Source organism: Saccostrea cucullata, unplaced genomic scaffold, assembly GCF_032062105.1.
Source record: "Saccostrea cucullata isolate Sc308-1 unplaced genomic scaffold, CSIRO_AGI_Scuc_v1 ctg3014, whole genome shotgun sequence".
Classification (NCBI taxonomy): domain Eukaryota; kingdom Metazoa; phylum Mollusca; class Bivalvia; order Ostreida; family Ostreidae; genus Saccostrea; species Saccostrea cuccullata.
Window position 1 is genome coordinate 38,839 of NW_026918883.1, and position 12,448 is coordinate 51,286.

Sequence of the window (12,448 nt, forward strand, 5' to 3'; positions counted from 1 at the left end):
ACTGCCAACTTAGCGTTAATCAATCAATCAATTAATCAATCAATCAATCAATCAATTGTACATTATCTTAAGTTAATTATATATTTTTTATAAAGAAATCATCATTTAAAGATATTTTTATTATCTACGTGAAACATACTTATTTTATCTGGGTTTTGAAAGAGTTTCTATGGTTAAAGAAACGTTTTCATCTTTTTTATATTACATTCTCGCACAAACATATTTTTTGCTCAAAACTTTTTTGTCCCCATTAAAATTTACATGTACATGAATAAATGTATTTGTAATGATATATATATATTTTTTACTTTTTATATATGCCAGATATACGACTATAAAGGTACATGTAGGAGTAAGGGCACTCAGCCCGTCATTTGGAATCACAACATTTGCCTAAGTTTATATGGTTTCATAAGAAAGAACAATGACTTACAGAACAGTCAGTACCGGATGCTAATGAAGGTGCAGTCATTTCCTATAATGGTGCGTCTTAGTCATTGCTCTTTCTGATGAAAACATATAAATAAGGCTTTATGTCATGGTAGACGTTTGCAGGAGAAGAAAAAAACTCTTAAACACATATGGATATATTCTTTTGTTGTAAAGTAAAATTTGAAATTTTATCAAAAAAAAATTGGATTAAAGGTTATTTATACTTGTTCACTCAATATTATGAATTGAATTAAATCGAATTTTACCTAAAAGTAAATTTATTATTTTAAACTCTGAATCCCACTGTGGGACAAGACCGTATTGGATAATTCAATAAGACCTTTTGAACCGAGGTCCCATGTCGCAGTAGGTTTTGGTTCGAAAAAAATACTTCATGCACTGCTCAATAGCCCTGAGTATCGAGTAAAGAACAGAATTTGCAGCTCTCCAGCGGCAAATGGTGGTGTCTCCATATGAGTTAAAAATTATAGAGAGGGAGGTTAAACCACTAAAAATAAATAAATATTTAATCCCACACCAAACCATGTGCAAAATCATATACCAATTAGCTGATGCTTCTAATCAAACAAACCTTATGCTTATCAACCTACAAAAATTATGAACTTTTAAAACCTTTGCAATTTAAAACAAAATCGGATGTTTCAATCCTGTCAATTACTTTTTTCATTAATATTTGCAAGTATCTGATTATTTTTGAACTACACAAAATATAAACACATAAATAAAATAATTACATTTTTTTCTTGACTATGTAAAATATAAGCATACATGTCAAAAAAAATTAATTGAATTCTTGCATCATAATTTATTATTATATCATCTATTGATGACGACATAAACGTGTTTTTAAAACAAAATCTAAACATTTCATTAAAGTTTTGAATAATCCTTTTAATTTCATATGATGTAATCTAAAAAAAATAATAATCTTTTAAGATAATCAAAGACAAAAATATAGATACATGTACGTGCGCATAAATGTATAAAATCCTTAAGTAGTTTGTTCAACAAGTCATGATTATTTTCACTGCTGATTAAATTTTAAATATAAATTAAAACAATAATTTCGAACACTTGCTGCTGATTGAATCTAGAATTTATCTCGATATTTGCTTCTCCTTATGTAACAATTATCAAGCTAAAACATACAAAAGCAGTCAGGAACAGTAAAAGTCTAACCGGCTTTAGGTCATATATTATGATAAGATAGATATAATTATTTGTCGTCAAATTCAGTACTTATAAAATCAGTAGCGATCTCATCTCAATTAAGGGACGGATAGGTTTATATCTTCAAACAATTCATTAGAATTCCTATGGAATTCCTATTCCTATTCCTTGTAAGCAGACCTATTTCTGTATTCATATGAAGCAGAATTAATTTAAAATATTCAAAATATTTTACGTATAAAGAACAAAAAACTTGTAAGGTTCAACACTACATTAAGATATATCTACAACGTATTGTCAATTGTCAACAGTTATTTCAATTGCTTTGTCTATAACACCCAGGTCACCTTGAAATAAAAGATACCACAGAGTCTGACACATCTCTTACATATTTGGATATTTTACTAGAAAAAGAAATCAATGGTTGTCTAACAACAACGTCTTTTTGATAATTGTGTTGAGTATACATTTTCAATCGTCTTCTTCCCTTATGCAGCAATATACCCTTATCAGCTGCGTTCGGGGTTTTTAGTTTTCAGTAGATTTTGTAGGCATATAGTTCTTATTTTACGTATGACCAATTTCTAGAGATGTAAGCTATTGACAACCAAGTTCATGAAACAAAACTTTTGACAATCTCGTTAAAATTCATCAATGATAGATACAATGACCTTGTTAGCAAATACAATTTGTCATTAGGTCAAATGCTGACTGGTATTTTTTTTTTAAATTTAATGTTAGTCCATTATTTATACACTGAATTGACGACGGATTTGTCCGCTATTTCCTGATCATGACAGTTAGCACACGGCGGGTGTGACCGGTCGGCAGAGGATGCTCACTCCTCTATTGCACCTGTTCCCCCTCTAATGTTTTGGAGGTCCATGTTTGCTCTGCTCCTACTTTGTATTGTTTTATGGATTTTTGATCTGGAATACTGTTCGTTATATCGTTATGTTTATTTTATGTTAGAAAATTAGTTGCACACAGAATTGTCGACGGATTTTTCTATTATTTCCCGACCAAGACAAAGAGCACAGAATGGGATTTACCGGTCAACAGGGAATGTCCACTCCTGCATTGCACCTGATCCCACATCTGATGTTTTATGAGTTTGTGTTTGCTCTGCTCCTGATATGTAATGTTACACAGACTACGATCAAAGATAAAGAACACATCTTTAAATCCAATAACTTTCACATTTAAAAGCAAATAGGTAGCATGAAGGGCCTTCGTGGGTTGGGGTGGTAACTGCATTTTCGAAATATTTTTACTATTGAAAATATTCATTTAAAGACAGATGGTCACATTCTCCTTGTAGTATATCCAAATCAGCATAATGTGGTTAAGTATTCATATCGAAGCTTAGTTAAAATTTTCTTCTAAGTATCCGTATATACTTAGTCTAATGTTTATTAGCATGATATTACATAAGAAGTGATTAAGCGTGTTTTGCAATTATACGAAATGCTTAATAAAATATGCATTTGAAAATCATTGATGTAATAGTAAAAGTATGAATATCACGGAATCATCCCTCAAACAGACTAAATACCTTAAATTTTTCATAATTAAATGCATCTGTTAATCAATTTTGAAATAGGAAATGCATAGTATGTGTTTTTCTTAAAAAACCTGAACATTTATTGAAAATTTACTAAATTGACCTAATTAGGTGAAGTTTGAAAAGTTAAAATTGGTAAATAGATTGTACACAGTGTATGAAATTTCAGAGGCATTTTCATTTGTATTTTCAAGTATTCAATCCCAAATTGTCAGAACCTGAGGATCAGAATACTTTAAATGAATCATTTTTATTAACCGGGACAAACTGAGTTGATTAAGTGTGTATTACTGCTCTTTTGATTATGTTAAGCAAATGAAATATGCACGTTAATATTCATCATGTTTGTTTTCATCGATGCTACAAAAACTGATACAGGTAATCTACAAAGATTAATAGAATATATTTATTCCTACGTCGACAAAGGGGATTTACACGTACATCCCTTGAACGTGAAATCGATTATAAATTAGTCATACACATAGACAAATACAGTTCAAAATTATTATATGATTTTCAGGATATGATAATGTGGTTGTTGCTGGTGGTGACATTGCTGTAAGAGACTTAAACCAATATGTTGCCAGAATGATAGCAACAGAGGGCGCTTTTGAAAAGGAACACAAGGTAGATAACTCTAAGAAAAATTTCAAATTTTTATTTCTTCACATGTTGTATTTTTAAGCTAGTTACTATGCAGAGTAAAAACTTTATAAAAGAATGAAAAGTTTTCGTAAATATTGATTAAAAATGATGCTGAATTAAATAATTTAGCTGGTTTTGCACCTTCTATGGAACTCAGAAATCTGAAAAAGAAAATTACGGATTTAGATTAACGTGTTTAATATATTTGAAAAATGAATTTTATGAAACGTTACATCATCAACTGATTTTCATTATTATCTATTCCCCAAAAAATAAGGCGTTTTCACTCATAATCACGCACATGCAAAGACTTTAAAATATTTTCATAAAATTTGAAAATCTTAATTTCATTCTTTTTTGCTTGATATCTTGTGAATGTTGTACATGTAGGATATGTAGGTAATCAAATAAAGTTATTCAAATTAATTTAATTACCGATGTTTTATTTAAAAATTGACAAAAAATTAGCCCAAATGATCATTACATGATATCTATCCGGAATTACGTACTTTCATATACGTATTTCAGCGGCTTCAAATTGGATTAATTGCTCCATGTACAGAGGCAGAGAAACAGGAAAATGCCAGGAAAAATAGATACAAGAATATATATGCTTGTAAGTTTATAATACATCATATAAATACTTATCCGGAAATTTTATTTAAAAAAGACATATATTAAAAGAAAAAGAATCATTAAAATAAGTCCATTTTTGATCATGATTTATTGAAATAACGAACAATTACAGCTCCATTATTTAAAAGTTCGCTGAATCATGCGGTTATTAGCGCAAAGAAAACTCGGACCACTATATATCAAGAGATGAATCAGGTGCAAGTAATGTGAAGGCATTCTGTCGATCGGTTACAACCACCTTGTGCTCTCTGTCATGAAGGGGCAAACAAAATTTTCATAAACAATTCAATGTGAAAACAAATGGTATATGTTACTGAGTATATAAGTCCTATTTATCATTCGATTTAATGAGAGTGGAGAAGCTGACAAGGTCCTGATATCGTCACTAAAATTTACAAAGTGTTGACGTTAGACGAGACTATTCTTTCCTTGTTGTGTCAACTTGTTTGTTAATAGCTCAAATTAAATGTATCTATTATTAATATCTTCCCTTTTTTAGATGACCATAGTCGTGTTTTGTTAAATAAAGAAAGTGACACGGATTCCATGCCAAGCTATATTAACGCAAATTTTATAAATGTAAGTAATTTTTTGTGTATTTTTGTGATTTGATAGAGCTATGGGAAAAACAATTATGGTAAAGTTTGATATAATTAAAATACGTCGAAAAAACAATATAAATTTCAAAATATTTTAATTTACTAATATATGTAAATGAAAAGGAGAACTCGATGTTTGTGTTTTTATTTATTTTTTTTTTATTCATACAGGGGTTTGAAAAAGAAAGCAGATATATTGCTGCTCAAGGTAATTTGACTTAAAACTTACTATTTTATTATTTTAAATTAGTGTGGAGTATGGAAATAATTTTAATGATAATTTGATATCAATACTTCTTCTAAAAGGTAAACACGACTCGGATATGGATGTGATACGCGTATTTGTATTTTTTGTCATAGCTTACATTTATACACAAACTTCAAAGACGTTTGAGAGAGTCGTTTGGTACATCTTTTAACCCCCCTCCCCCCAAAAAATGATATGACATTCTTGCTGTCAATGAGAGTTGATAGAAAAATCTATTTCCAGGACCAACAGAGAATACAGTAGATGAGTTTTGGAAAATGGTGTGGCAGAATAAATGTTCAGTTATTGTAATGTTGACAAAACTGATTGAATGTGGGGTATGTATAAATTTTACACATAAACGTTTTCCTGAATGTACACATACATACATCTAAATATATGTTCAAGTCATTTCAACACCTATATGCAAAAAGGAGAGCTGATTAATTATTTGTAAATGGACTTTATTAGTTACATAATCAGAGGGACCTATTCAATACGAAATCGAGTCCAAATACGGAGTTCCGTTTCACACCCTGTATAACTCTGTATAACTCTGTTTCAGGTCCCAAACTGAAATTGAAACTGCTATGAATTAAAACTGAGATTTTTTTTTTCAATTATTAAAGAAATTTTTGAGAATGTCAGTCAACATAAAAGATCATAACAAGTGACAAGAAACGTCTTACGCAAACCGTTTTTCATTTTTATTTAAAGAAATGTTTAAGAAATCACGTGTCCATGAAAATATTTAAAGTTTTATGTGATAACCTTTTATAAAATCAGTAATCTACAAAATTGTCTGAAGCGGGATAAATAAGTTTATGTATAGATACTTAGAAAAGCATCCCTTTATCAGTAACGTAATATGCTAAGAACGACACGTATAGATTTGAACAAAGCAATACTAAGTATTTCTGATGTAAAAACATGATGCATTATTTCCCTCCTTTTGTGATAACGTTGCTTCCCTCGCGGCACTAAAACTATAAAATCATCTGCAATTTAAAACGAAAATTAATCTATGAAGTATGAAAATTTACCGTTCACATTATCTAAGTCTTTTAATTGTTGGTTAAATGTTTAGGAATATTTTATTAAAGACGTATACTTTAGGAAATGTGTTTAATGACATTGAAATCTGAATGCATTAGTTAAAGTGATTCAGTAGTAGAATTTGATATTTGTAGGTTAGTAAGTGCTTATCATACTGGCCGATAGATGACAATGAATACGTGAATGCTGACATTCGAATAAAGTTTAAAGGCAAAGAAGAGTTTGCTGATTTCACCATTACTTACCTTTCCCTAACAAAAGTAGGTGCTTGTATTAGAATTATACCTTCAAATTATTTTTACAATCGTGATTTGAATATATATTTTATATTAAATTAATTTCGAAGTATTAGAGACGTAATTTCATGTAAATCAATAATATTTGGAAAGAAATTATGTGATTGATTAAATTTTCAACTTTTTAATACTTAAATGAGTAAATTACATGTACATATTTTTGAAATCAAAATTTCTAAATATAGAAAAAGATTTACTTATTTTTGCTTAGGGTGCAGATGAACTGGAAGTCACTCACTGTCAGTTTACTACGTGGCCAGATAAAGGCGTTCCCATTTATGTCACGCCCCTTGTAGAATTTCTGCACAAAATAAAGTCTATCGAAGATGATTCGCCATTATTAGTTCACTGCAGGTGTGTTACGTTTTCCCAAAATTTCTCCTATTGTTTTCATACGGTGTCTTTAGTAAAATATATGCACATATGCATATATGCAACATTTGCAACGAATTTATATCTTCCAAAATATTGTTTCTTGAAAAAAAAACTTCCTTTTTATTCTTATTCCTTTTTATCACGATCTGTCAGGGTTTTTGATTGGATATCTATTTTTAGCGCTGGTGTTGGAAGAACAGGTGCCTTCATCGCTGTACATTATCTATGTGAGCAAGCAGAAAAGGAACAAAAGATAAACATATTTAATTGTGTAAAGAGCATGCGCGAACAAAGAATCAATATGGTGCAAACTCCGGTAAGTAAACTAGGAGAACGTTTATATTAGTTCATTTAAAAGTGGTTAATCTGAGAATGATTTAAATGTCAACATAGGGTACTGAATTGCCTGATGCATGCGTGTTAAAATGCTGTGGGATTTCAGTTTCAATTTAATTGCAGTTTGCTGAAATACTAGTCTGTGAATACATTCTTGATCAGCAAATCTTGGTTAAAAGGAACACTTTAAAAAAATTCTTGCAAAAGATTGTGTATTATAATCCTTATACAGTTTTGTGTATTATTATCCTTATACAGTTAGATAACGTTTTGTTTGAAGGAAAGCAAAATTTTTTTCAATCGTGATTTCATTATAGCTGTTTTTATCTGGGTAAGTTCCAGAAGAAAAGGACGATTTTTTACACTTAGAAAATTTACGTTAAAATGTTTGAAAGTTTGCTCCCAAACAGGAAATATTAATACAAGATTAAAAGATGCTCAAAGTTAAATAAAATGTGTATTATAAAATTGTTGATGAATTTGTATCATCTACTTATTATCTTATTGACATCCCCAGTTTTAGAATAATTTCACTTGTTTGACAGAATAATACAACTTCAAGTATCATTGTAGGAGCAGTACAGGTTTATACACGAGTGTGTCTTAGAGTCGCTTACATTTTCAAAATCCATTGTTAAATCATCAGAGTTTAGACAATACTATGCTCAAATGATGGAAATTCAGAATGGGTCTACAACTCGACAATTAGAGCTACAGTTCTTGGTAAGAATTTTTTATTGAAATATATTTGTGAGCAATTTACTAGTAAGTGTTTTAACTTGCTGTTTGGAAAATACATGCACTTATCCAATTTTGTTTTCTTTTAGAAAATAAAATCTTTATCCAAGAACATAGAAAGAGAAGATAGTGCCAATTTACCAGAAAACCAACCTAAAAATAGAACAAATATAGTTGCCCGTAAGTACAAGCGAATTAAAAAAATATATAGTCATTTACTTAAAAATACTTAAGTTATGAGTTGATAAGTAACATAAAATATTTTCAGATTCTAAATCTCTAAGACAACGATACTTTGCAACTGCTTAACATTCTTTTTAAAATTGATGCATTGGGCAAAATACTCTTTTGTTTAATTAAATTTAATTTCAAGTTTATCTTTTTGGCAGCTGATTTTTGTCGAGTTTTCCTTTGGTCAAGTGTTCAGGGTTGCAACGATTACATCAATGCTATATATGTACCGGTAAGTACAAACAAGTAAACGTTTCACTGTCAAGTCCAAACATAAGTGCATTGTTACAAATCTTGTTTATTTATCTTTCATACACATGAAGATACAGTAAAACACGATTATAGCAAACATGTATTAAAACGAATTTACGCATACAGCTATTTATTTTTCATTCTCCGTGATGTTAAAGCGTGATTTATTGTACATATGTACATATAGCATTTTAAGAATGAAAGAAATATCCATCTCGCTATCATCTGTTTTCTTTTCCTTCGTCTGGGTTTTCTAATTAAAGAATTTTTTTTGATTGATGAAATGGTATTGATGACAAAGTTTTAAGTTGTTTGTAAGATGACATAAAATACAACTACCCTACTTGATGTTACAGACCTACCGGCGACGATATGCCTACATTATCACAGAAATGCCACAAACACACACAATCATTGATTTCTGTAGACTCCTACAGCAAGAGGAATGTAGAACCATTGTGATGCTCAACAGTGATAAAACAGAAACACAGGTAAAAATAAAGATTGATTGATTGTATGTTGTTTAACGTCCTTATCGAGAATATTTCACTCATATGGAGCCACCACCACTTGCCGGTGGAGAGCTTAAAAGGTGTCTAATACTTGGCAATTGTCAATTTGAATTCTTGATTGCGTAAAAAAAAAACTATTCATGCATATGTATAAAAATTATCCGAGATTGAGAAATAAAATTAACATGGACAAATCCACTTGATTGCTTGGCATATAAATTATGACTGCAAATACCGTTTTTAAAAATAAAACAATGGAGAGATATTTTAAAAGAATCAAGTTTCATTACATTAATTTGTGAGTTAATAATAAACAACAACGAAATACACACTCAGCAATAATTCCACAGATGGGCATTGAAAGACTCTTGGAAGATCGTTCAATTGTAGAACTGCTATTCAGTCGTTTTTTCCAGACACTTAATCGACTAAACTACATGTACATAACTTTAACCGTGAACAATTTATTGCTGACAAGCATAAGTGAAACTATTTATTCTAGAAATGTAGCACTTTAAAAATGGTAAAGTTTTCCAAAGTTTATGTAAGTACACATTTAAATTTTATATTTATCATGTAACTCTCTAGGATAAGAAATACTGGGCGTATCAATGAGAGAGCGTATTTAAACTGTAAATTTGTCATGTGACTTTATAGGATGGGAAGTACTGGGCGGATCCAGGGGAAAGTGTGGTGTGTGGGCCGTTTCGTATTGCAGTTAAGAACGTTTCGGAGGAAGAGCATTATATCTGCAGGACAATAGATCTTCACTATAGTATAGGGGTAAGCTGGATCATAATTTATTCATATTTATTTTGATTTCCTAAAACAGTTCGCTGAGAATTTTTTATCATTACTTTAGATTTTAAAGGAAGTTTTTCCAAGATTTTTATAAAATCAACCACTGTTTATTTTTCATGTTAATTTGAAAATGCGTGTTTTTTTTTATCAGTTTGTTCCTTGGATATTTAGCATATTTAGTTTCCAGATTGCCTTGATTCCTTTCTGAGGGATATGGTACAGGAACATTTGTCATTTATAAGATCGATTGATTGATAACTATTGTTTAACCCCCTTCGAGTCACGCATTTTAATGCATTTTAACGCATATACCATTTCCTATTTCTAACGCAAAATCATGCATACACCTTTTCTCCGCAATCCCGCATTTTCACGCACTTTAAAAAGTTCATTTCATTTTTAATTAAGGTGTTTCGCTTCTGACGAAATTGAATTCACCGCGCAACTCGAACTGCCGGAAATTGGTCTGAATGTCGTTATAATAAAGAATTCAATACGGCAGAGAATTAATAGTTTCTACAAATAATTATAATCATCATCCATAGAAAGTAACATTATAACGATTTTTTATGCCAGAAAACAAACATATAATAAGCATTTTACATTTCGCGGATGTGAACCGGATTACGATAAATAATGTAAACAAAAAGCAGACGAGAAGTCAAGGTCTGCGCGGTAACTTTGGTTGAGATGGTGAAACCAAAGTACAGACGCCATGGGTTCGTCTCGAAAAAGCAGAAGGAGAGATATGATAAAGTATCTGCAGGGCAATTGACTCGATGGATTAGGGGAGCTATCCTTACAGACCACAATTACTCCGCCAGTGCAACCCCTGTCAGCGTTGATCACGATCACGGTTTGTACATGTAAAATACGTAATCTAAAAGACTCGTTTTCATATCTGCATCTAAATTACCATGATTACACATAGGTCTATTAGAAATATTAGAAATATTAAAGGGAGGTACATGAATTTGTTGATGTTCATTTTATATACCAGGTCCAATCTAAAGACTTTTTGAACTATGACTACGTGTAGCTATTTAAAAAAAAATTATAGTAGTTAAAGATGTGCACCAAAAGAGAAGATATTGAATTTTTCTCAATATTTCATTGAAAAACAACATGACATAACTAAGACATTGAAAACTTGTTTTTATCAAGTATATAATTGAATTTTCAAAGATATATTTTGATAAAAACAAGTTTTCATCTGATTGACAACAAAGTTTTAAAAATATAATTTTTTTTTGGGGGGGGGGGGGGTATTTTATTGAAAACCACATGGCCTATTGTAATCAAAGTGCAACATGGAAATTTGAATCATATTTGATAATAATAAATTTAACTATACATGATGTTATATGTGGATTTCAATAATATATATATATATACTAGGCCTAGCTGTTACAAAAAAAAATTACATTTGCTGATGTCTTACCTTACATGACAATACTAATCAAAGATAATTACTGTATTTTATTTTAATACACTGCACGTGATGAAAGATATACTCATTTGACCCACAGGCCTTTAGATCACTTAGAAAAAAAATTGAGGTGTTAAAAAAAAAAATAAAGGTATGGAACTCTTTTCATAGGGTACCTACTTTCACCAATAAAATTCTTTTAAATTGAATGCTTTACAAATTTACTTTTTATCCATATATAAACAATCTTCATTCCTTCAAATTTCATTCCATAATTCCTTATACTTCTTAAGATATTATGAAATCAATTCCGAAATTGACCTGAATTTTTTAAACTGACATCAGCTTGCCAATGGGCCCAACACTAATTGTTAAGCGGGAACGACAGGACAAATTTTCTCCAAAGTCTATTCTAAACTCAATGAATATTTGCTCATTTGAATTTGAGATTTACATGATTTTTCTTTAATTGGATCATATGATCTTACTAAGTCACAAACAAAATGTTAGCAGTCTAATTGTTTTGAAAATAGAAAGGTATATAATCATGATAATGCATTACGGGAAAAAATTGTTCAACCATATAGCTTCTTTTACATTCATAATCAAAATGGCGGTGTAGTTGTTGATGCAGATTTTAACTTATTAATACAGACTACTTAACCTTACAATCTGGAGTAAGAAATCAACTTTAAAATGTTGAAAGATCTTGCAAATGCTATGCAACTCTTCGCTGCACCTCACACACCGTCTGTTTACATGTGAATGACCAGGGGCCCAAGCAAATGTAGAGTAAAAGAAAGTAGATCATATTTTAGATTGATTTCAGAATATCTTGAGAAATATCGGTATATGGAAAAATATGTTGGCACTATGAATTATTTTGAAAACTGGTTCTTGGAATTTAGTAAGTGTATCTAAACAGTAAACTAGTCAGGATGTGTTACAGTAGATAATAAAGAATGTGTAATGGTGATAATTTTTATTCATTATTCATAGAATTGCCAAATTTGAATATACTGGAAAGAGAGGAGATGGTGGATGGGGAAGAAGTGACTACATCTGAGGATTGGAAGGAGGGGAGGAGAGTAGTAGAACTTGGAGTGTT

At 30.4% G+C, this 12,448-nt stretch overlaps 1 protein-coding gene across 1 annotated transcript in view; it reads left to right on the forward strand.

The window, feature by feature from the left end:
* LOC134274241 (fibrillin-1-like) overlaps positions 1 to 12,448 on the forward strand; it is a 56,474-nt gene that overhangs the window by 20,431 nt on the left and 23,595 nt on the right. The window contains exons 8-20 of the mRNA XM_062756504.1: positions 3,708 to 3,814; positions 4,361 to 4,448; positions 4,968 to 5,047; positions 5,239 to 5,275; positions 5,558 to 5,652; positions 6,505 to 6,630; positions 6,878 to 7,020; positions 7,222 to 7,357; positions 7,951 to 8,100; positions 8,205 to 8,295; positions 8,505 to 8,578; positions 8,955 to 9,089; positions 9,768 to 9,893. Of these exons, the coding sequence (XP_062612488.1) occupies positions 3,708 to 3,814; positions 4,361 to 4,448; positions 4,968 to 5,047; positions 5,239 to 5,275; positions 5,558 to 5,652; positions 6,505 to 6,630; positions 6,878 to 7,020; positions 7,222 to 7,357; positions 7,951 to 8,100; positions 8,205 to 8,295; positions 8,505 to 8,578; positions 8,955 to 9,089; positions 9,768 to 9,893 (1,388 nt within the window). The remainder of the gene's footprint in view (positions 1 to 3,707; positions 3,815 to 4,360; positions 4,449 to 4,967; positions 5,048 to 5,238; positions 5,276 to 5,557; positions 5,653 to 6,504; positions 6,631 to 6,877; positions 7,021 to 7,221; positions 7,358 to 7,950; positions 8,101 to 8,204; positions 8,296 to 8,504; positions 8,579 to 8,954; positions 9,090 to 9,767; positions 9,894 to 12,448) is intronic.